Genomic DNA, 21,696 nt, shown 5'->3' on the forward strand with positions numbered 1-21,696 from the left:
TATAAAAAATTAGTACACCAGAAAAGATCTTGGTAGTATAATCCAGTACTTCAGTTTTACAGATAGGGAAACTAAGGACCAGAAAAGGGACTCAGCAGTTACTAGGGTGTAGAGGAAAAGCTGAATGAATAAACCTTAGAATTTTCCTGTAAGAATAGAAATAGTACAAGTGAATTTTGCAAAGTAAAGTTTTTTGATATTTAAAAAAAGCTACACAAGTATAATATTTATAACAAAAGTGGCTTGATACAGCTATTTTAAAAAAATTTGGATCTGAATTAAACATTCTTTACTTTCTCAGACTTGAAAGCTGATATTCCTATTAATAAGTAACAAAAAATATATTATTTTCATTATATAGGAATGCTTAATATCATTTTGAAGCCATATTTGAAAAATAATTTGTTTAGGTAAACAAATTAACTTCCTTTAAATAATTTGAAACACTTCTGTTAAAGTAGGCATAAAAAATGAAGATATTTTTATTTCCTTATATAAATAACCAGCTATTATATATAATTCTTTATTAAAGGACATTAACAATTAATATTGATAATGATTTAGACATAGTAACTAATTAGGTTGTGACATCTATTGAAATTATCATCCTTACATTTTAAACAGATTATAGGTAAGCATCAAGTATATAAAAGAGTGCTGGAAATTTTCATTATCCAGAAGTTATAGGAGGAATACTGGGAGCCTGTTCTTGTGGGAAAATTACTGTTTGAGTTTTGTTTTGAATTTGATGGGCAGATATTTTAAATGAAGTTTTGATTTCTAAAACCTCTGGAAATTTTGTTAAAACTATTATTATCTCCCCAAGAAAAAACATACAACCTTATAATTCATTTCACATTCTAGTTGCGCATCCTTATTTTACAGGTAAGGAATCATGCCCAGAAGTAATGTCTGGCACCACATGGTCTCAGGAGCAGACTCAAGCTTACCCAGAACCCTGATGTAACTGTGATGTTACAGGATAAGTAAAGGGGTAGGTAGGCAGTGATAGAATTTATATAGGATAAACAGAGAGGGAGAAACAAAATTAAAATATAAGAAAATTGTTTTACTGTACATATGAATAATAATAAATGATATGGGGAATATGTGACTCAGTTAAGCATATTTAACTTTATACCTGAAGAATAAAGGACTAAAGAGTTGAAGGCCTAAATTGGTCTTCACAGTAATATATAACATAGACAATAGAGTAACATCTTTATACAACAACCTGTTAGAAATGAAGTTTAAGTGTCAAGTTGTGTCTATGGCTCTTGAAAATTATCATGTATAGACTGGACCCTGCCCTGTGTTAAATATTAAAAACAAACCGGAAAAAAAACCTTGGGAACTTAAAATTGACTTAAGTACCTTAGAAATTTGGACTAATTACTAGTAATAGTAACATTAAATCAAAAATAGTCAAGCACAGTGTCCCAGTGGAGAAAAAGCATACATATCTTCTCAAATTATTAAAAATATATAATTCAAGTTTCTTTTCTTGAGTTTGAAAATTCTGTTTTCCAGATACCTAAGAAAAATGGATACCTTCTGCATTGAATCCATGTAACAATCTGAAAAGAGCCAAAGTGAGATGGTATTAAAAAACTAATCTGTAGCACATAACAATCAGTGCATATAGTTCCTATACCATGAATTCTAAAACATGAACACATCGGCAAACCTATGAAGCCCACCCACTTGGAACACTAGTCATTAAAGAAACATTCGCCAACTAAATGTATAAGACCCATCTTTTTAATACTTCTTTTTGTCATAGCCTTTATGTCTTAAATTATGAATTTGACTAAAAGTATCATAGACCTCTACTACCCCAGACCTAAGAGCTCATTAGCAATGGTTTCAACATGGTAAGTGATTAAGAAGACTGGAAGAAATTTGGTGAGAATGAAAGAAAATAAGAGGAAATATTTCTATTTAGACCGGAGATTAGTTTTAGGATGGCTTGTAGGAACAGGTCAAGATGGGTTAGAATGTCTAAAAAAGGAAGCTAGGTATTTATGAGTAATATTTAATTTCTAGGATTAACATTGAATAAAGACTCAGTAGTATTACTAACCTGCCAGTATAAAATGTAAACCCTCCTTGTCTTAGTTATATAGAACTGTGTTTCCAGCTTAGAAAAGTCAAACAAATGACTTTTGTAACTATCTACCCTTGTTTTTTTTTTATTCGGCCCCTAGACCAGTGCTCGGCAAACCGCGGCTCGCGAGCCACATGCGGCTCTTTGGCCCCTTGAGTGTGGCTTTTCCACAAGATACCAACTCTTCCACAAAATATTGACTTCTGCCCATGGGCCACGAAGTTTCAATCGCACTGTACGTGCGTGCCCACACGTAGTATTTTGTGGAAGAGCCACACTCAAGAGGCCAAAGAGCCACATGTGGCTCACGAGCCTCAGTTTGCTGACCATGGCCCTAGACCATCGAAGCTTTAAAAATGAATTAGCTAAAGAGGCAAAAATTTCTATATTAAGTGATGGTTTATGAGGAAACCAAAGTGTTAGTGATTAAAAACAGTGAGTACAGGTTAATAATTACCTGGGTAACTGAAGCCTTACTCTATTTTCACGAGACTTGTATAATTCAAGGAAAATAAATTTTGGTGTACATTGCCCAGATAATTACAAAACAAGTAACTATATTACTAAAGCAATTATAAATGATAACCAGATATGATTGTAACAAACTATTTCATGCTTAGGGTCTATTTAACAATAGCTATGCCCAATAAAGAAAAAAGTGACAGCCTAGCCGGTTTGGCTCAGTGGAAAGAGTGTTGGCCTGGGGACTAAAGGTTCCCAGGTTCGATTCTAGTCAAGGGCACATGCCTGGTTGCGGGCTCGATCCCCAGTAGGAGGCATGCAGAAGGCAGCCAATCAATAATTCTCACTCATCATTGATGTTTCTATCTCTCCCTCTCTCTTCCTCTCTGAAATCAATTAAGAAATATATTTTTTTTAAAAAGGAAAGAAAAAAGTGAGATCCAGCTACATGTCTTAGGGTTCTTCCGCCCACAGTAGGTTATGAATAGGGAGTTAGAGAAGGGAGTTAAAGGGGAGGAGCATACACCACAACACACTGACACAGGCATCTCTGGCTAGGACTGTTATTTCCTCCTGTTCTTAAAATGTTCATTCTGCTGCAGCTAACTAGCCTCCATCTTCCACACCAAATACCATTCTATGCCTTGGAAGTGCTATGCAATAACTCCCAGGTAGCACTTTACACCGCTTAAAAGCCTTTAAATCTCTAAGCTTAAGGTGTCACAGTAAAGAAATGTAAACACTTAGGAAAAGAAAAATGTAATTACCTGATAAAGTCATCTATGTCCATGGAACGGGCCCGCTTGTCACTAAAACCTGTGCTGGTTAGGATTTGCTGTATTTTATCTGCTATGCTGAAATCTTCTGGTATTATCTATCAAGATTCAGAATAAATGAACAACATATCTTTAATGAAGTCACCTTGACTCTATTTCTTTTTAGTTCAGTAAGTCATAAAATAGTTACCATCTGTCCATTACTTGCATCTCTCTAAGTGATTAATCTTTAGCACATACCAAATCCTCGGAAGTCCTCCAATGAATGAATCAAGAATATTGTCCTCTTTTTAAAAAATTCTATCAGTTTCAGCTTTTCATAACAAAATAATAGGAGCTGAAACTAAATTTTAAGTCAATTGTTACTCTTTTTAAAACAACTCACATTTTCTTGGCACCAATCTCATTTTTCCAGCTTAATTTTTCTCTAAGAGATGGCCTCCAACCCTTAAGAAATATTAAATATATCAGACTCTATATATTTTATCCAAAGATTTTTCTTAATCCAGCTTAATATTTTCTTAAGCAATGTTTAATGATTTTGTCCATAAAAGAAAATGGAGGTAGCAATGTGATACCTTAAGCCATAGGAGTCCAAAAATAGAACGGGAATTTGCTTTTTTTCTGTCCTCTTTAATTAATTAGAAAGAACTAATAAATAAATAGTCATTGTATATGGACACTAGGGGCCCAGTGCACGAATTTGTGCATGGGTGGGGTCTGGCCGGCTCGCCCCTACCAGGCCAATCGAGGCTAGCCAGCAGGGGGGAGGGGCTGCAGGAAGTTGGCTGGCCAGCCCCGTCCCCATCAGGCCGGTTGGACAGCTGCAGTGCACGTCATAGTGACCAGTCATTCTAGTTGCTTGGCTTTTATATATAGATGTTTATGTGTGCTCACAGACACAAAATTGCTTAAAGAAAATGTTGCACAGATAATGATTAAGAGGCATGAGGCTCACAACCAGAAATCTGCTATTCAGTCTACTTTATCCTAATCAATTTCTAGGTATTGACATTTAAAATTTATAATTGCTATATGAGCAACAGACAAGAAGGGATGGTCACAATCATTTTAAGCTGAGCAAACTGCACATGCCTACACCTTTGAGGAAATTATGACTCAGTTGAATCTATGGCTGAAACAGCTATCAGTAATTAAAGAAGATACAGTGAAGTAACTGAGATTTCTCAGATCTGTTCCACAAAATATACATGAGCACTGACTTGTTAAAGTTGTGGTAGTTATACATTGCTTGTGATCTTTTAAGGATCTTATGGAATGTACAAAATTAAAGAATCTTGATGGAAAGGAATAAGAAATAGAGGGATATTTTAAAACACAACAAATTGAAATCACAAACATTTCCTGCTTACAGTATTATGGACCGAACAGTGAATTCTGTAGTTTTTTTCCAATAACTGCTGTACTGCACTTGACCTGTAGCATAAATGACATTAGTATTATTATTCCAAAATTAGAGATCAATAATTTCCTTTTATTATCAGATAAAAAATGTTTTACATGGTGAAATTAATAAACTAAAAAAGGTATTGAATACTTAAAACTTATGAAACAACCACAAACTACATAGTTATATTTAAAAAGTAAAGTCCTAATAAACATCTCCAATTCTTAACACATTAAGCGCCAAGCCTGTTTTGTCTTCCTTTCCATTTCAATAACTGGTGACTGACAGGCGCTTAACATGTTAAGGGAATTCCAGACTCTCCACAAAACATCACCTAAAAAAAAAGAAAAGAAAATCTAGCCAGGCTGATGTTGCTCAGTAGTTGAGTATCAAGCTGTGAACCAGGAGGTCACGGTTCGATTCCCAGTCAGGGTGCATGCCAGGGGCTTTGGGCTTGATCCCCAGTGGGGGGTGTGCAGGAGGCAGCCAATCAATTCTCTCTCATCACTGATGTTTCTCTCCCTCTCTGAAATTAATATATTTAAAAATATATATATACAATTAAACCTTTCACCTCTCTTGTACCCCAAAATGCTATTACATTTTTCCAAGTAAATAAAATTAAATGAATCTTACACAAATGTGGAAGGGGTCCCTCATCACTATTTTTCCAAGGAAAAAGTAGGGAGATATGTAGTCAGTTTTGTTTTTTCCCCATATTGCCAATAAACCTGATCTAATTCCCAACTCTAGGAACTTTCTTCATTAAATTCTTCTGCCTCCCAAAGTACAAAGTCAGTTAAAAAGGTAAAGTGTGTCTGGACATGGGCAGTCATTATGCTTAGGATATACATGTTCAGGAAAAGGACAAAATTCTAGCAGTTAGCCCAGTGTCTGGAGCATTGGTCCTTCATACATTATAAATCAGTAAAATACTTACTTAAATGCAGCAGACAGTGTCTTGTTTTTCCTAACAAAGGTGATCCTTACTAGGCCATCCCATTCCTGAAAGAAAAGGTGAATATTTTCTCACAAAATGTCAAACTTCTTTTCTAGGCCTGCTAGGTATTATTGTGTCTCCTAACATATAAACCTGGAACGAACCTTCTGGAGTGATGAAAATGTTCTATATCTTGATGTGGCTGACACATGCAAAAGTAAGATGTATACTTTTTTTTAACTTCTGTGCACCTCACTGAATATTTTTTTTTTTTTTTATTGCTTAAAGTATTACAAAGGGTATTACATATGTGTCCATTTTATCCCCCCGCCCTAGACAGTCCCCTAGCCTCCCCTATCCCCCTCACTGAATATTTTAACCTCAATTCCAAAAAATACATTATTCCACATCTGAACAAAGAACAATATAGTATTTTGGCACCTAAAGTGTCATATGCCATCTGTTATTTTCAAAAAAACATGATTCATGGATACATGCAAAAAAATAAAACTAGACCACTTACACCTACACAAATTAGACCATTTACACCATACACAAAAATAAACTCAAAATGAATAAAGGACTGAAACGTAAGACAGGAAACCATAAAAATCTTAGAGGAATCCACAGGCAGCAAAATCTCAGACATGCTGAAGCAATATCTTCACCGATACAGCTCCTAGGGTAATGGAAACTAAAGATAAAATAAACAAATGGGACTACATCAAAATAAAAAGCTTCTGGCACAACAAAAGAAACCATCAACAAAACAACAAGAAAGCCCACTGCATGGAAGAACATATTTGCCAATGTTATCTCCAATAAAGGTTTAGTCTCCAACATTTACAGGGAACTCATACAACTTAACAAAAGGAAGATAACCCAATCAAAAAAATGGGCAACGGACCTAAATAAATACTTTTCAAAAGAGGACATAAGGAAGGCCAAGAGACATATGAAAACATGTTCAAAGTCACTAATCATCCAAGAAATTGATAAGCCACTCCATTTACCACCAGTTATTGACCACAAAAGCATGTTTTTATCCAAAATGATTGCAGTAAGGTTTTATATCAAGGGATCTGGTTTCCTTCCCTTTTAAATCACAAAAATAAGAATTTTGATTAAAAGGTGTTTCCCATACCTAATATTATTCTAACAACTATTTTCACCTCATCTTGTTTTCCAAGTCTTATTCAAATAGAAAGTTTTCTATACCTATAATCCTCAACAAAATGCAATGGGATTCTCATCTTTTTACATTTTGTGAACATTTTCCATGTGCTTTTGTGGTCTTCACAACTGTCTTGAGTCAAATTATTCCATCTACTCTGTCACAGGATGTATCATACTTAACATTTTCCTGTTAGGACATTTAGGTTGACTCAGTATTTTTCTGCTGTTACAGACACACATCTCCCAGCTTGGACATTTTTTTTCCTTCACTGAATGACCTAGCATTTTAACCTCACCTGAAAATTGATAGGTGGTGGCGGATTCTTAGGTTCTATTCTTACAACACTGGATTCCACTTTGGGTGGTGGTCTGAAGTTATTCTTTCCAACCTATTAATCAGAAAATGTTTCAGTAGTCATCTCAAAAATAACTAAATTAGTAATCAAATATGCTCTCCTCACAGCACAGCTAGATACCAGAGGATGAGTTAAGTCACATTAGTTCAATAATAGTCACTTACTTTCATTAAATGGTCCACACGGGCTAACAGCTGTGTATTAATTGAGAGTCTGCAGTATAACTTATCTCCAGGTTTTGCAACCAGTCTGAGAGCAAATTCTCTTTGAAACATAAGTATAGCACATCTGAAAAGACAACAAAAAGGAATAAGGAAAATGGTGACTTTCAACTATTAATATATTTGAACTTCAACAGATTTTCTTGAGCAGGAAACAGAGCAAAGCAACACCTGCAGTTCATGGCAATTCGTCTAGCTGGTTAGAAGATAGGAGAACACCAGCCTTAGCTTTGTATCACAAAATGACCCAGTTGGCTTTTTTCATTTTATAATGGCTATACCTCTCACCCCTTGCCAATGTAAGTCCTCAATGATCAAATGAAAAAGTATTTCAGATCAGCACCAATCTATCTCACCCCTTCTAGGAAAACAAAACCCAAAAAACTAAATTGGCTCAGTAGATAAATTATATTCATGGGGTAGCAAACACCCTTATGGAAGAGCTGAGGCAGGTTGTGAAATCAGTGTCCTGATTTAGCAGATTAAGGAATATAGTTTGTTTGTTTTTTCTAATTCAGCAAGCAATGGCAGGCTTTTGGAGGTTCTTGAACAGAAAATGACCATCTTCAAAGGTAGGTTTTAACTCAAACTTTTTTGAATGTAAGTCACAATAAGAAATACATTTGACATTGCCACCCATGCCACAAATATCTGTATGTGTATGTACCTATGTAACTTAAACAAAAGGTTTGTAAAACTATAATCACCTGGGCCACATGCACTTAAGACCCTCTGATATATTCCATTCCATATCATTAAAAAAATAAAAAAGACAATCATGACCCACTGAATTTATTTTATAACCACTAAGGGGTTTTTGACTTGCAGTTTGAAAATGATTGGTATAGATTATCCAAGAAACACTTTAGGAAGCCACTGCAATTGTGTAGACATCTATCCTGTATAATAAAAGCCTAATATGCTAAGTGTCCAGTCATCTGTTCAACTAATCAAAGTGTAATATGCTAATGATATGCTAAGGCCGCTCAACCGTTTGCTATGACATGCACTGACCACGAGGGGGCAGACACTCAGACTGGTAGGTTAGCTTGCAGCTGGGGTCCAGCCGATTGGGACTGAGCAAGATGATCCGGACACGCCCTGGCGCCTCCCAGGGTCCCTCCCTAACTGGCCAACTTCTACATCCCTCCCCGGCCCCGATGGGGTCCCTCGGCCTTGCCTGCGCCCTCTCGCAATCTGGGACCCCTCAGGGGATATCAGAGAGCCATTTTTGGCCCGATCCCGGAGGCAAGGCCAAGGGACCCCACTGGTGCACAAATTCATGCACTGGGTCTCTAGTCTATATATATATATATATATATATATATATATATATCCTATCTAATAATAGACAAACATGGTAATTAACCATACCTCCGCTATGCTACCCATTGGCGATTTAGGGTGATATGCAAATTACCTGCCAACCAAGATGGCAGGCAGCCAGGCAGCTGAAGCGAACATGAGGCTTGGTTGCTCCAGTGATGGAGGAAGCCAAGGTTCCCCGCCTGCCCCAGCCCAGCTCTGAGCTGCACTCTAAGCAACAATGTATCAATTATAGAAGCTAAACAAACCCTAGATACCTGCTTTCAGCCATCCGGCCTCAGAGCTGGAGCCGCAACTAAGTTTCAATTACAGAAGGTAAATAAATCCCAGAGTAAAAAAAAAAAAAAAGAAAGAAAGAAAAAGAGAGACTGGGAGCTTCAGTTGCAGGTTTGACCCGCCTGAAAAAGGCCCTCAGCCCCTCATCCAGACTGGCCAGGCACCCCAGTGGGGACCCCCACACTGAAGCGGGTGCGGGCAGCCTGAAAACAGCCATCAGCCCCTCACCCAGGCTGGCCAGGCACCCAAGCGGGACCCCCACCCTGATCCGGGACACCATTCAGGGCAAACCAGCTGGCCCCCACCCGTGCACCAAGCCTCTATCCTATATAGTAAAAGGGTAATATGCAAACTGACACTAACAGCAGAAAGACTGGGAATGACTGGTCACTATGACACACACTGACCACCAGGGGGAGACGCTCAATGAAGGAGCTGCCCTCTGGTGGTCAGTGAGCTCCCACATGGAGGAGCTCTGCTCAGCCACAAGCCAGGCTGACGGCTGCCAGTACAGCAGTGGTGGTGGGAGCCTCTCCTACCTCCTCAGCAGCACTAAGGATGTCTGACTGCAGCTTAGGTCTGCTCCCCGCTGGCAAGTGGACATCCCCCGAGGGCTGCCGGGCTGCCAGAGGGATGTCTGATTGCCAGCTTAGGTCCAATCTCCTGGGGAGCAGGCCTCAGCCAGCAGATGGTCATCCCCCGAGGGGTCCCAGACTGTGAGAGGGCACAGTCCGGGCTGAGGGACCTCCCCACCCCCCGAGTGCACAAATTTTTGTGCACCGGGCCTCTAGTCTATATATAAAAGCCTAAGCGACCAAACAACCATTTGACTGGTCGCTATGATGTGCACTGACCACCAAGAGGCAGATGTTCAATGCAAGAGCTGCCCTCTGGTGGTCAGTGCAGTCCCATAGCTGGAGCACTGCTCAGCTGACTGAGGGGCGCCACCACAGCAGCACCCTACTGAGCAGCGGCAGGCGCAGCAGGGCCAGGATGAGCGGGAGTAGCATGGTGCCCAGCCTAGGCTCCTCTCCAGCCACTTGCTGCTTCACACACTACTAAATGCCTCGGGGGAACCAGCAGTCTGACATCCCCTGAGGGGTCCCGGATTGCAAGAGGGTGCAGGCCACTGGTGCATGGGGCCTCTAGTAAGGTAACAAAAAGTCTAACCTGAGGATGAGAAACTAGGGAAAAGTTGCTGATCTCAGAAGCAGGGTTTACACCACACCTCCCCTAATAACTCAAATACAAAAAGAGAGGAAGACCTCCACAGAAATTGATATTTTCTACCAAACTAACTATCCAGTCGTTTTTCAACTGAATTAACTCTCTTTACAAAAAAAAGTTTTAATTGATTTTTTTTTAGAGAAAGACAAAGATAGAAACATTGATCACAGAGAAACATCAACCGCTGCCTCCTACAAGCCCCCTTCTAGGGATCGAGCCTAAAACCCAGGCATGTGCCCTGACCGGGAATTGAACCAGGGACCTCTTGGTACATGGGATGTTGCTCAATCCACTAAGCCACACCGGCCAGGCAATTTAATTAACTTTCATCTTTAGCTGTGTTCATGACCTAATCTGTCAATTTTTCTTGTTGAAAACTGTCAATTTTTCTACTTGTTTGGCAGTCACTTTGGTGTTTGTCACAAACCTGAAAAAAGGTCGATGCAGCAACAATTTGAAGACAAAAGGAGAAGAGATCTGTAAAAGAATTAGTTAGTTATTTCTGGGAAAGACACTCCAGAGAACATTTAATATAATGCTCCCAACAATCTGAAAACATACCTGATAAGGCAAATTTGCTACACAAGCATCAAAGAATGGCAAATCTGTTTTCAACACATCACCCACCAATACTTGAAGTTTGCTGGCCAGAGGTCTGATAATAAAAAAAACAAAAAACTTAAAAAAGAATATTGTCTTATGAGATTGAAATGCACTTTCCATTATGAATATTCCATTATGAATACTCACGTGCCCTGAACTCTTTTGTGCAGTTCAGCTACTAGCCTTGGGTCAAGTTCACAGGCAATTACCTAAATTAAAAAATAATAATTATGGAATATAAAACTCTTCTTATCTTAATAGTAACTCTTACATGATTTACATGAAGTAAATTTCTTTTTTCCAATTCTACTACCAATGTTCTTTCAATTGTTCCCTACCATTTCAATGGAAAACACCACCCAGAAAGGTGGTCAGCTAGAGAGTACTACACAAATAATGGACAGAATTATGTTCATTTGGCTCCATGTTTGTAACTGAAAAAAATACACAAAAGTCTGTGTAGTATATGTTCTAGACCAGTGGTCGGCAAACTGCGGCTCGGCAAACCATGGCTCGCGAGCCACATGCGGCTTTTTGGCCCCTTGAGTGTGGCTCTTCCACAAAATACCGACTTCTGCGCATGGGCCATGAAGTTTCAATCGCACTGTATGTGTGCACCCGCACGTGGTATTTTGTGGAAGAGCCACACTCAAGGGGCCAAAGAGCCGCATGTGGCTCGCAAGCCGCAGTTTGCCAACCACTGTTCTAGACAGACGCACACAAAGACAACTGCTCCTAGAATGAGTATATCATTTCTTTCATCTATTAAGTTCAGAGTACACAACATAGATAATTTCTGAATGTAAAGGGATACCAGGTAAGGCTGAAATTGTCATTTTAACTCACTATCAGCTGAGGTTTAATGACTTCCAGGAAGACCAAGTCTGCAGAATAGATACATGTCCTGCTTAGTCTATTTGACTTTCAGTTCCTTTCTCCAGCTTTCCCTGTGCCCTATAGAGTGATGCAGTCCCCTCCCTTGCCTTAGATTTCTAGCTGGGATTAGCCAATGAAAGGAACCAGCATTGTAGGGCACAAGGATAGAGGATGAGTATTTCCTAATGCCCGCCTATGCCTTTCAGGTGTTCTGGCAGTGGCTGTGTTCAATGACTCAATAACGCAGTTCCCTCCTCTTGTCCCTAAGTCCTCTAAACTGTTACCTGCTGTTGCTAGTCCCTGGGTCTTTCACTAATGCTTACTGGTTCCCTTTAACCCCATTTCCACACATTTTATAAGTAGTCTCTTCACTAAAGTCTCTTCAAATAAGTGCCTTAAAATGTGCTACCTACTTCTACCCGAGGACAGAACAATCGTTCCATTTAATTGGAAACTGGGTCAGCCAAGAGACAAAGAAGACACCAGCAGTGGCCAGGTGGTACCCCAAAGTCAGGGGCCTGTGTTCTAGCTCTTTAGGTTCCAAAGTTCTAGGTTCCAATAACTCCAACTTCCTTCCTTGGTTTCCCTGAGCCTAGAGGTGATAACTGCTTTTTGCAATTATTATTCTTGGGTTACTTCAATGTTCTCATTTTATTCTTTTAGTCCTGTAACAACCATGTAACCAATTCCCTGTACTAATTTCCCTGTATTGAAATATCTAATGTGGTTTCTGTTCTCCTGACTGATACAGCCCACATTTTCTTTTAATCCCTTTAAAAGAATTAAGATATAGTTGACATATAACATTATATCAGTTTCAGGTATACAACATAATATGTATACATTACAAAATAAGTCTAGTTAACATCCATTACCACACAGTCACAATTTTTTTGTTGTGTTATGATTAAAACTTTTTTAAGATCTACTCTCTTAGCAACTTTCAAATACACAGGACAGTATTGTCAACTATAATCACCATGCTGTCCGTTACATTCCCAGGACTTATTTTATAACTGCAAGCTTGTACCTTTTGACCACCTGTACCCATTCACCCATGTTTTCTAAGATAAAATTTCTAGCAAAGGATTAAGAGTTACTGTTAAAATAATAGCAATCAATTAAAATATTTATATTTATAAACCACCTGAGCTTACTCATATAGTCATTTCTGACACCAAACATGAAATCCTTTTACCTTTTTTGCCTTTTCTAGCAACTTAACAGTCATATTGCCAGTTCCAGGTCCAACTTCCAGCACCACATCAGTTGGTCTTAAGGCTGCCTGCAAGCAAACACAACCACGTTAGCTTCCCTGACCACATAATTTACACGTGAATATCCTTGCTAGAAAGCACTCTGTTAAGACATTTTATTCTAACTCAATTTTTAGGAGTTTCTTCATGGTCTATATGCTTAACAAAATTATCTAACATTTGGTGCAAGTGGAAATCTGACACTTTTCCTAACTTGGGACAATAGTTAGGAGGCAGAAACCCAGAATAGCAGTTCTTTCTGGGGTTGGCATTTTGCTTTCTACCTTGGAAATGATTTCAATAGCATCTTGCTACCAACTCTGCTATCATCTTGCTACCAACTCTGCTATCAATAAATTCAAACTGGAAAGGACTATATATACAGTAATGATCTTGCCAGAGAATCATAGTGTGCTGTACCAGGATTTCTCAATTCTCAACATATGTTTGTTTTTAGGGATGCGGGAGTACCCAGAAATTGTACAAATAGTGGATGTTTGTATGCACACAGCTGCAGTGTTCTGGATCCATAGCTATTATCAGATGCTCAAAGGAATCCATGAGCCAAAAATGTTAAAAAGCTAGGCCAACCCTCATTTTGCAAATAACAACTAGTCAAGATGAGATCCTTTAATTATGTAATGCTTCCTACTGCTCCAGGATGCTCCCTTTGTGGCCATGAAAGTCATTTGCACCTCCTATATTTCATGTCCTAGCATCATCCCCAATCATCTGAAACAATAGAGAACATCAATAACACATGCCGGAGGAATACTCCAAAGAGTTTATATGTGGAACTGCATTGTATCATTAAGTTTTTCTGGGGGAACAAACTTTCTAAGATCTCTGTTTAGACATATCTTTAGCCTCTGAAGTAAATAAAAACTAACAGTCATGGGTGGTGCCTAGAAAAAGTGATTGGGGAATAATAATAATCTGGAATTGAACAAATGTCCAGCTATGAAGTAAATAATCTATACAAAGAAAAAGAATTCGGAACCAGTAGAATTCCAGATCCACAGAATTAAAGCAAATCATGGCAAAGACAGCTTGTGAAAACTAGAAAATTCTTCAGTTCATTCAACAAGTCTTTAAAGAGCATCTACTTTGTGCCAGACATCCTCTGTGCGCTCAAATATTCCTAATAGTAATTACTTAATAACTCCCTTTCCTTTTCCACACCCACCTTATCGATAATGCTGTTAACAATAAGAGGATTTTTCAAAATGTGCTGCCCAATCCCCGTGTTGAACATGAGTCCTGAAAGAAAACACGAAACAGCCTTAGTTTTCCAACTACTATTAGGTATTAGAAGACGGTCGCAGAGAAGAAGGCACCCGAGAAGAGGGCGGAAGATTTCTGCGCCAACGAGACGCAGCAAACGTCACCCCCGGAGCCCGGCCTGACGCTCAGCCCATAACTTTTGCGGGAAAGGAAGCCGGAGACAGCGCGCAGGGCCTGCGGCCCGCACCCCGGAGTCCCAGGCCCTGAGACCTCACTGCCCCGGCCCAGAGCTCGGTCCAGGCCCCGGGCTCAGCTCCCGCCGGCAGACCCGACCCGACCTCAGCTCCCGCGGGGCTGACCCACCTCCCGCGCTCTTCAGCTCCCGGCTCTGCTGCCGCTCGCGGCGCCGGCCGCTCGCCCCAGACTTGATCTTGGGCATTTCTGCAGGCAGCGGGCGCACAGGCCCAGGAAGTCGGCGAGGACCAGAGCCCGCTACCCCAGTCACCGCAGCACGTGGGAACCGCCGGCCGCGCCACCACACCACTCCCAGCTCCCTTGGGGAGGGGAGGGGAGGGGAGAAGCGCGGGCCCGCCCCCGGTTCGCTCTGGGCTCCGCCCCCAGGAAGAGGGCCGGCCTTGGAGCCCAGGGGCCGCCGGGCATTGTAGTCATGAGCTAGGAAAGCCTAACCGTGGAAGCCTACAGGTCCCAGAAGACAGCGCGCTACCGATTCTGAAAGTTTGGATTGGCTAGGCTTGGTCTGGGCATGGCCTGTCGCCCCAATGAGCACAGTTGGTTAGAGAGGTTTTGGTATGGTAATCCCTATGGTTAAATGGGTTTTGGTATGGTACTCTGGGGACTGTGGAGGTTTAAGTTCTATAATGCGATTAGGCCTGGTGGAGGCTTTATAGAAGCCAGGTTCTGGGATCGTTGATGTCCAAAGAAGCTTTCTTTCTGTCACCGTCTCTCACTCCTGTTTCCCAGAACAGGTTGGGATGGAAACCCAGGATGTTGGGTTGAGGAATTTGCTCCTCTGGGGGAGTGATTTCTCTACTTGCGCTTTGGAAAGCAATCCTGAGAGTAGAATGTAGTGTCTGGTTCCACTAGGGCAGCGGTTCTCAGCCTGCGGGTCGGGACGCCTTTGGGGGTCGAACGACCCTTTCACAGGGGTCGCCTAAGACCATCGGAAAACATATATAATTACATATTGTTTTTGTGATTAATCACTATGCTGTAATTGCATTCAATTTGTAACAATGAAAATACAGTTCCTCGTGTTGTGGTGACCCCCAACCATAAAATTATTTTTGTTGCTACTTCATAACTGTAATTTTGCTACTGTTATGAATTGTAATGTAAATATCTGATATGCAGGTAGTTGTTTTCGCCTGTGTTAAAGCACAGCAAAGAAAGACCAAGGCTTGGGAATACACAAAATTAACCCTGTCTGTTGTGCCTACCAGACTAATGGCTTTAGTTTTTAATGTTTTTGTGTGTACCCTGTTTCCTTGAAGAAGTTTTCTTCTGTCATGACCAAAGCTGACTCTTCCCTGCGCAATTAATTTTGTGTATTCCCAAGCCTTGGTCTTTCTTCGCTGTGCTTTAACACAGGAGAAAACAACTACCTATTTCATTCCACTAACAATTAAGTTAGTGCACAATTCTGGAAAATCTAGTGTGCCAGCCACTGTATCAAATGTTAGGAATAAAAAGATGAACATGACATGATCCCTGCTTTTAAAGAATTTTCTGTCAAGAGGGAGACATGCAAATAACTGCAATCGTGGAACCATTTCCTGATCAATTAGGTGTCAGGTGCTTTAGTTACATGAACTCATTCAACATTTTCAAACAGTTCTCTGAAATAGATCTTATCATTATATCCATTTTACAGATGAAGAAATTGAATGAAAAAAAGAGATTAATATGTTGCAGAAGATCATACAGTAAACATGACAGTCTCCTCTTGAGCCTAGGTCTATATTCCAAAGACTGTGCTAATATTAGAAGAAATTAGGGAACATTTTCAAAATACGATATTTGAGCTGAGTCTTTAAAGGACAAACAAAAGTTAGCCAAGGAAAGTTTGGGACTTCAAAGGGAACAGTACTAATAACGCCAAGATATAAAGTCGTTTAAGGGAAAAAAAGAAGGTTGGTATAGGTGAGGAATAAGTAGGTATGGTAAATAGGAACTTATTGTGAAGGAGCTAAAATGTGAACTGCTGGAGTTCATTCACACAGCAGTGCAAATAGACATTCATGGGCTCCACATTTAGCTGGGTTCTGAACCCTGCCCAGACCCCTCTTCTTGAATTCCCTCCAATCTTCCTCTGTCATTCTCCATATTGGATCTTCAAGTTTTCTTAATTCTTCTCAGTCTTCCTTCCCTATCACCTCTGCAGCTCCTCAGCTGAAGATCTTGCCTTTTCCATCACAGATGGAATGCAAGATCACCTTAAGGACATTCTGGTCTTCCCAGTCACTGTTCTACACACAGGAGGTACAGTGATGAGCAAAATAAAGTGGAGCTTACATTCTAGTGAGGAAAAAACAGACATTATGTCAGGTGGGGATAAGTGTAAAGAAAAATGTAAAGCAGAAGAGAGACCAACAGGGTGGTTGGAAGGGCTTATTTTATGTTGACAATAAGGATGGAAACCAAATGATAATTTTCTTTTGGAGTAAAATAGCAAGACTCTCTTGAAAGAGGTCACATATTTTAATCCACATAAACTAAATGACTGAAGTGAATATACCCATTTAGTTTACCTAGAGACTAAGTTAGTGTTTGTCTGGCTATAAGCCTTAAGCTACCTATATCAGAAACAGTAGGACACACAAAATTCATATGTTGAAGCCTTAATCTCTAGTGCCTCAAAATGTGAGTATATTTAGAGATAGGGCCTTTAAAAAGGCGACGGAGCCCTAACCGGTTTGGCTCAGTGGATAGAGCGTCGGCCTGCGGACTCAAGGGTCCCAGGTTCGATTACAGTCAAGGGCATGTACCTTGGTTGCAGGCACATCCCCAGTAGGAGGTGTGTAGGAGGCAACTGATCGATATTTCTCTCTCATCGATGTTTCTAACTCTCTATCCCTCTCCCTTCCTCTCTGTAAAAAATCAATAAAATATATTTTTTAAAAATAATAAATAAATAAATAAATAAATAAAAAGGCGACTGAATTAAAACAAGGCCTTCACAGTGTGACCTAATTCAATGTGACTGGTGTCTGTGTGAAAGAAGGAAGATTGGACAGAGATACCTGGGGTGTGTGCACAGCGGAAAGACTATGTTAGAGCACTGGGAGAAGGCAACCATCTGCAAGCTAGAAGAGCGGTCTCAGGAGAAACCAATCCTGCTGGCATCTTGATCATGGACTTGTAGCCTCCAGAACTGTGAAAAAATAAATTTTTCTTATTTAAGCCACCCAGACTGGGGTATTTTGTTATGGCAGCCCTAGCAAACTATTATAGCATGTAATGAAAGTTCCCATTCCCAAGCCCACCCAAAACATTCTGGATCAGAGTAGGATTGGGCCCTGGAAAATTCATTTTAACAGACCCTCTAGGAGTTTCTGACACACATGGAAGGTGGGGCATTCACTACTTTTTACATCAGTGGTTCTCAACCTTCCTAATGCCGCTACCCTTTAATACAGTTCCTCATGTTGTGGTGACCCCCAATTTCATTGTTACAAATTGAACATAATTAAAGCATAGTGATTAATCACAAAACAATATGTAATTATATATGTGTTTTCTGATGGTCTTAGGAGACTCCTGTGAAAGGGTCATTCGACTCCCAAAGGGGTCGCGACCCACAGGTTGAGAACCACTGTTTTACACTAAGATAATAGTTGATGAATTTCTACAGAAATGAAAAAAGATGGGGAGAGCTACCATCATCAACACAGGGAAATTATTCTATTAATTGGGATCACTTATTATTCTGGTCAAATTTCATCTATTTTGCCCTGCCTGGTGTGGCTCAGTAGGTTGGGTGTTGCAGCCTATTGATGTTTCTCTCTTATATCCATGATGTTTCTCTCTCTCCTTTTCCCTTCTTCTCTCTAACAATCAATTTAAAAAATCTTCAAAATTTTTCATCTATTTTTTTTTTCTGTTAGCCAAGACAGCATTCAGAAATAAGACAATATTGAATGTACCATGGAGCCATGAGTCCTAGTGAATTGTGTTATGCTGGGATATGAACTGTAATAAAGAAATAAGCATTGGAAATTTATGCTGAAATGCATTAGTTATCTTTGCAGCTATGAATGGCTTAGTAATTGTAAAAAATAATTTCATGCTTCTCTGGCTCATGTTTATACCCTTTATTAATTAAAATAATTTTTTTTTCAATTTTGGTGTGCACAATTGATGCATTGCCATTCTTAGAGTTTTTTGTTGTTAATAAAATGATTTTAACTTAAAATAGAATTAAAATAGCATTTTATTTGATAGAAGAAGAGGCTTATTTACATTCACAGCATGCTTGAAATGATAACATTTTAAATGTGCCAGAGAACATAATAAATAAAAATAAAATGTGTGTTTTTTTTTTGTGAAGGAAGCCAATGTTTCTTTAATTTAGCATTTGCTTCACCAACTTGCTGCTTTCTCTTTTTAGTTCTCAACTGTTTTTTTTGGGCGGGGGGAGGAGGGAAGCACTGCATTTATATTTCAAATATATTCAACACAGATCCAATTATGATTTAATTTAAATGTTTAAATATTTGTCTTCTCTAGAGAACCTGAGATTATGAGAATATAACAATGAAATGCAGCTGTACACATTTGTTTTGTATATAGTATGTGACTAGATTATACATTCATAGTTTCTGAAGCTAGACCCTCCAAGTGATTCTTAATTTGGGGTCTTGAAGTTTGTGTAGGCAAAATTTTGTGTATGTGCATTTTTCTAAATTACAGCTTTCTTTAGATTTCCAAAGGATCCATTATCCTAAATAGAAAAAACTTATTGTCCTAGGCCAATTTCTTCATTTTAGTTCCAATTAGGCTATTTTTCTTTATCACATATTCCTTATAGCCTTGCTATGAACCAGCAGTGTTGACATTAGCTGGAAACTCATAAATGAAGAATTTCAAGCCCCACCTCAGACCAACTAAATCAGGATATATTTTTTAACAAGATCCCCATGTGATTCTATGCATACTTAAAATCTGAGAAGTACTTTTTTACTTTTGAAGATAGTTAAGCCCCCAAAACCACTAACCCCCCCACAAAAAAAGAAACCCCACAATATCATCCAACTGATCATAAAATCCTGTTAGCATTTTAGCATATATTTATTCCTACAAAGGAGACCATCCTGGATGTAATCCACTCTTTTCTCAATGCATTGTGAATGTGTTAACATGTCAACAAATACACGTCCACATAATTTTTTTGTGGCCAATTTGTATTTTATTACATATGCACACATCATGATTTATCATTTATTTTTTGGTGGTCATTTAGGTAAATTTCTTATATTTTCTTTTAAAAACAGTCCTGTATGATGAATATCCTTACAATGCAGAACTATGATTGTGTGGTTCAAATCTTAACAGAGTCTTACTTCTGGTAGCTGTGTGACCTTAGGCAGGTTACTTGACTTCTCTGTGCTTTAGTTTCTTTATCTGTAAAATGGGCATGATAAAAAGCACCTCATAGGGTTGACTTGAGGATTAAAAACAGGACTAAAATCATGTAAAGATTTTAGTACTGTTTCTGGCAAATACTAAATGCTCATTAAATGTTATCTACTATCATTAATCTTTATAAACACAACTATTTCCTCACAACTTCATTCTAAAGATAAGAAAACTTAGGTCACTAAGGTAGACAGTAGCAGAGGCAGGGAGAACTGGACTTCCTTTTTAATCTTTCCATCCTTGCTATTGTTCTGGAATAGAGCGCCCAAGCGTAGGACCTTAAAAAATAAATATTCGTGAGAGGGTTGACTGATGATAGTAGGATTATTTTGATAACTCTTCTTTGCAGAGACGGACCCGTAAAACAATGCCGTTTAGCAGCTGATATCTAGAAGAGGGAAGGGTAAATGGTTCGGCTTTAAAGTTCAGTCAACCAGGAAACGACTTTTCCCGGAGTCGGGCCAACCCGGACCTATCATTCCTTTGGTTCCAGATCCCGCTGAGTCCCGGCTCCCCGCTCTCTCTACTGCGCAGGCGCACACTGCTGAGTTAGCCAACCGGCGCCTTTGGTTTCGAAGATAAAGCCCCGCCCCTTTCTTCCCTCCGCTGTCCTATCGCCTCCTTGCTTGGCCTTCTCCACGCGCCGTGGGAGTGTGACGCAGTATTCGAGCGTCCACATCGCGTGTAGCTGCGACGCCGAACATGGCGCGTTCCTAGAAGCGGCTTTCGGCATCAGTAGGCGGCGGCGTGGGGACTGGGAGCGTGGGGCGCCGGACCAACCGACGCCGCTTCGTGCTGGGAAGTGAAAGCGGGAGAGCCGGGCTGCTCCGGACCGAACCAACCGGTGAGGCTCCCGCCGGAGGCCCCCAGAACGCTGAGTAGAAGGGAGGAGTGGGCTGGGCAGCGGAGCCCGGGAGACCCGGCAGGACCGCGGGGCTACCGGGAGAGGAGGGGTAGCCTGGCGCGGCGAGGGCCTGCGGGCTTGGTGCTTTGCGTAACCCTGGGAACCCGTGGGAGCTCGGGGCTGTGCCAGTCGGACGGGAGCGGGAAGCATGGTCACGGAGGAATCGGGTGCAGGAAGGCAGGCACTGGGTGCCCAGAGAGAACAGCGTGGGGTGCCCATTGTGGCTGCGGTTGCGGGCCAGGGTGGTGCATTTGCCCTTGAGGGATAGAGACCCTGATCGTCTTTAGTATAAAACCACTACTGCTAATAGCAATGCTGGGAAAGCTTTAATTAAACATTAGACCCTTGCTACCCTGTAATGAACAAGTGAAGGAAGTTTGCACATTTTCGGAGAGGACCTGCTTGCTGAGGTATGGCCGCCAGTGCTGAAGCCCAGCGATTTCGGCAGCTTTATATTTGGGGGTCTTGGTGATTCAGCAAATCTGTTTGAGGCCCACTGCATTTATTTTTTTATGACATGGTGATTGAGGGAAGTATTTCAGAATGACTTGACCAAATAGCAAGGACTGGTGAGTTGTTCGCTGGTGCCAAGATTGCTGTTTGACATATTCTCTCCTCACCCCAGTTTAAAGGAGCTCAGTTGTAGTGCGCTAGAGTCCTTGAAATTTGGTTATTCTTCAGAAGGGAGTAAGGAAGAGCGTTTTACAGCCATACTTTTTTTTTTCTCTTGGATAAGGGAGGTCACTCCTCCATTTTCACATTATTTCAAACCTCTGTTCAGTACAGAGGTTTCAAATTAAGGACAGAGTGACTACAATGGAAGATATTCATTGCACAATATCTTTTCTTACATCTTTAGTCATTGAGGAAGATTTTTTGTGAAATTACAATGAAAATCTCTCC

The 21,696-nt window shown here is 40.2% G+C and overlaps 2 protein-coding genes across 16 annotated transcripts in view; one reads left to right on the forward strand and one right to left on the reverse strand.

Annotated features, from left to right (window-relative positions):
• Nucleotides 1–458: 458 nt before the first annotated feature.
• On the reverse strand, nucleotides 459–14,797 carry DIMT1 (DIMT1 rRNA methyltransferase and ribosome maturation factor). Of its 4 annotated transcripts, XM_036307787.1 has the most exons (12): nucleotides 14,598–14,797; nucleotides 14,197–14,270; nucleotides 12,953–13,039; nucleotides 11,026–11,087; nucleotides 10,837–10,930; nucleotides 10,703–10,752; nucleotides 7,390–7,513; nucleotides 7,166–7,258; nucleotides 5,694–5,758; nucleotides 4,719–4,782; nucleotides 3,337–3,443; nucleotides 459–1,577 (listed from the first exon to the last, which is right to left on the reverse strand). In XM_036307787.1, exons 1-12 carry the CDS (start codon nucleotides 14,671–14,673, stop codon nucleotides 1,535–1,537), a joined length of 939 nt encoding a protein of 312 aa, XP_036163680.1. In that variant the 5' UTR covers nucleotides 14,674–14,797; the 3' UTR covers nucleotides 459–1,534. The 4 variants fall into 4 exon arrangements, with proteins under 4 accessions (XP_036163680.1, XP_036163681.1, XP_036163682.1 ...); XM_036307788.1 differs by lacking the exon at nucleotides 14,197–14,270 and having other exon boundaries at nucleotides 14,598–14,754; XM_036307789.1 differs by lacking the exons at nucleotides 14,197–14,270; nucleotides 14,598–14,797 and having other exon boundaries at nucleotides 10,837–10,953; nucleotides 12,953–13,006.
• A 5,745-nt stretch (nucleotides 14,798–20,542) lies between these two features.
• IPO11 (importin 11) overlaps nucleotides 20,543–21,696 on the forward strand; it is a 162,215-nt gene continuing 161,061 nt past the window's right edge. For 8 of the 12 annotated variants that reach the window (XM_036308390.1, XM_036308398.1, XM_036308391.1 and 5 more), the window contains exon 1: nucleotides 20,546–20,733. The gene's annotated coding sequence lies outside the window, so the exon portion shown is untranslated. Of the gene's footprint in view, nucleotides 20,734–21,696 lie in introns of all 12 variants that reach the window. The other 4 variants (XM_036308396.1, XM_036308393.1, XM_036308397.1 and 1 more) reach the window with 3 other exon arrangements.

The sequence above is a fragment of the Myotis myotis genome, unplaced genomic scaffold (genome assembly GCF_014108235.1).
Source record: "Myotis myotis isolate mMyoMyo1 unplaced genomic scaffold, mMyoMyo1.p scaffold_m19_p_5, whole genome shotgun sequence".
Lineage (NCBI taxonomy): Eukaryota > Metazoa > Chordata > Mammalia > Chiroptera > Vespertilionidae > Myotis > Myotis myotis.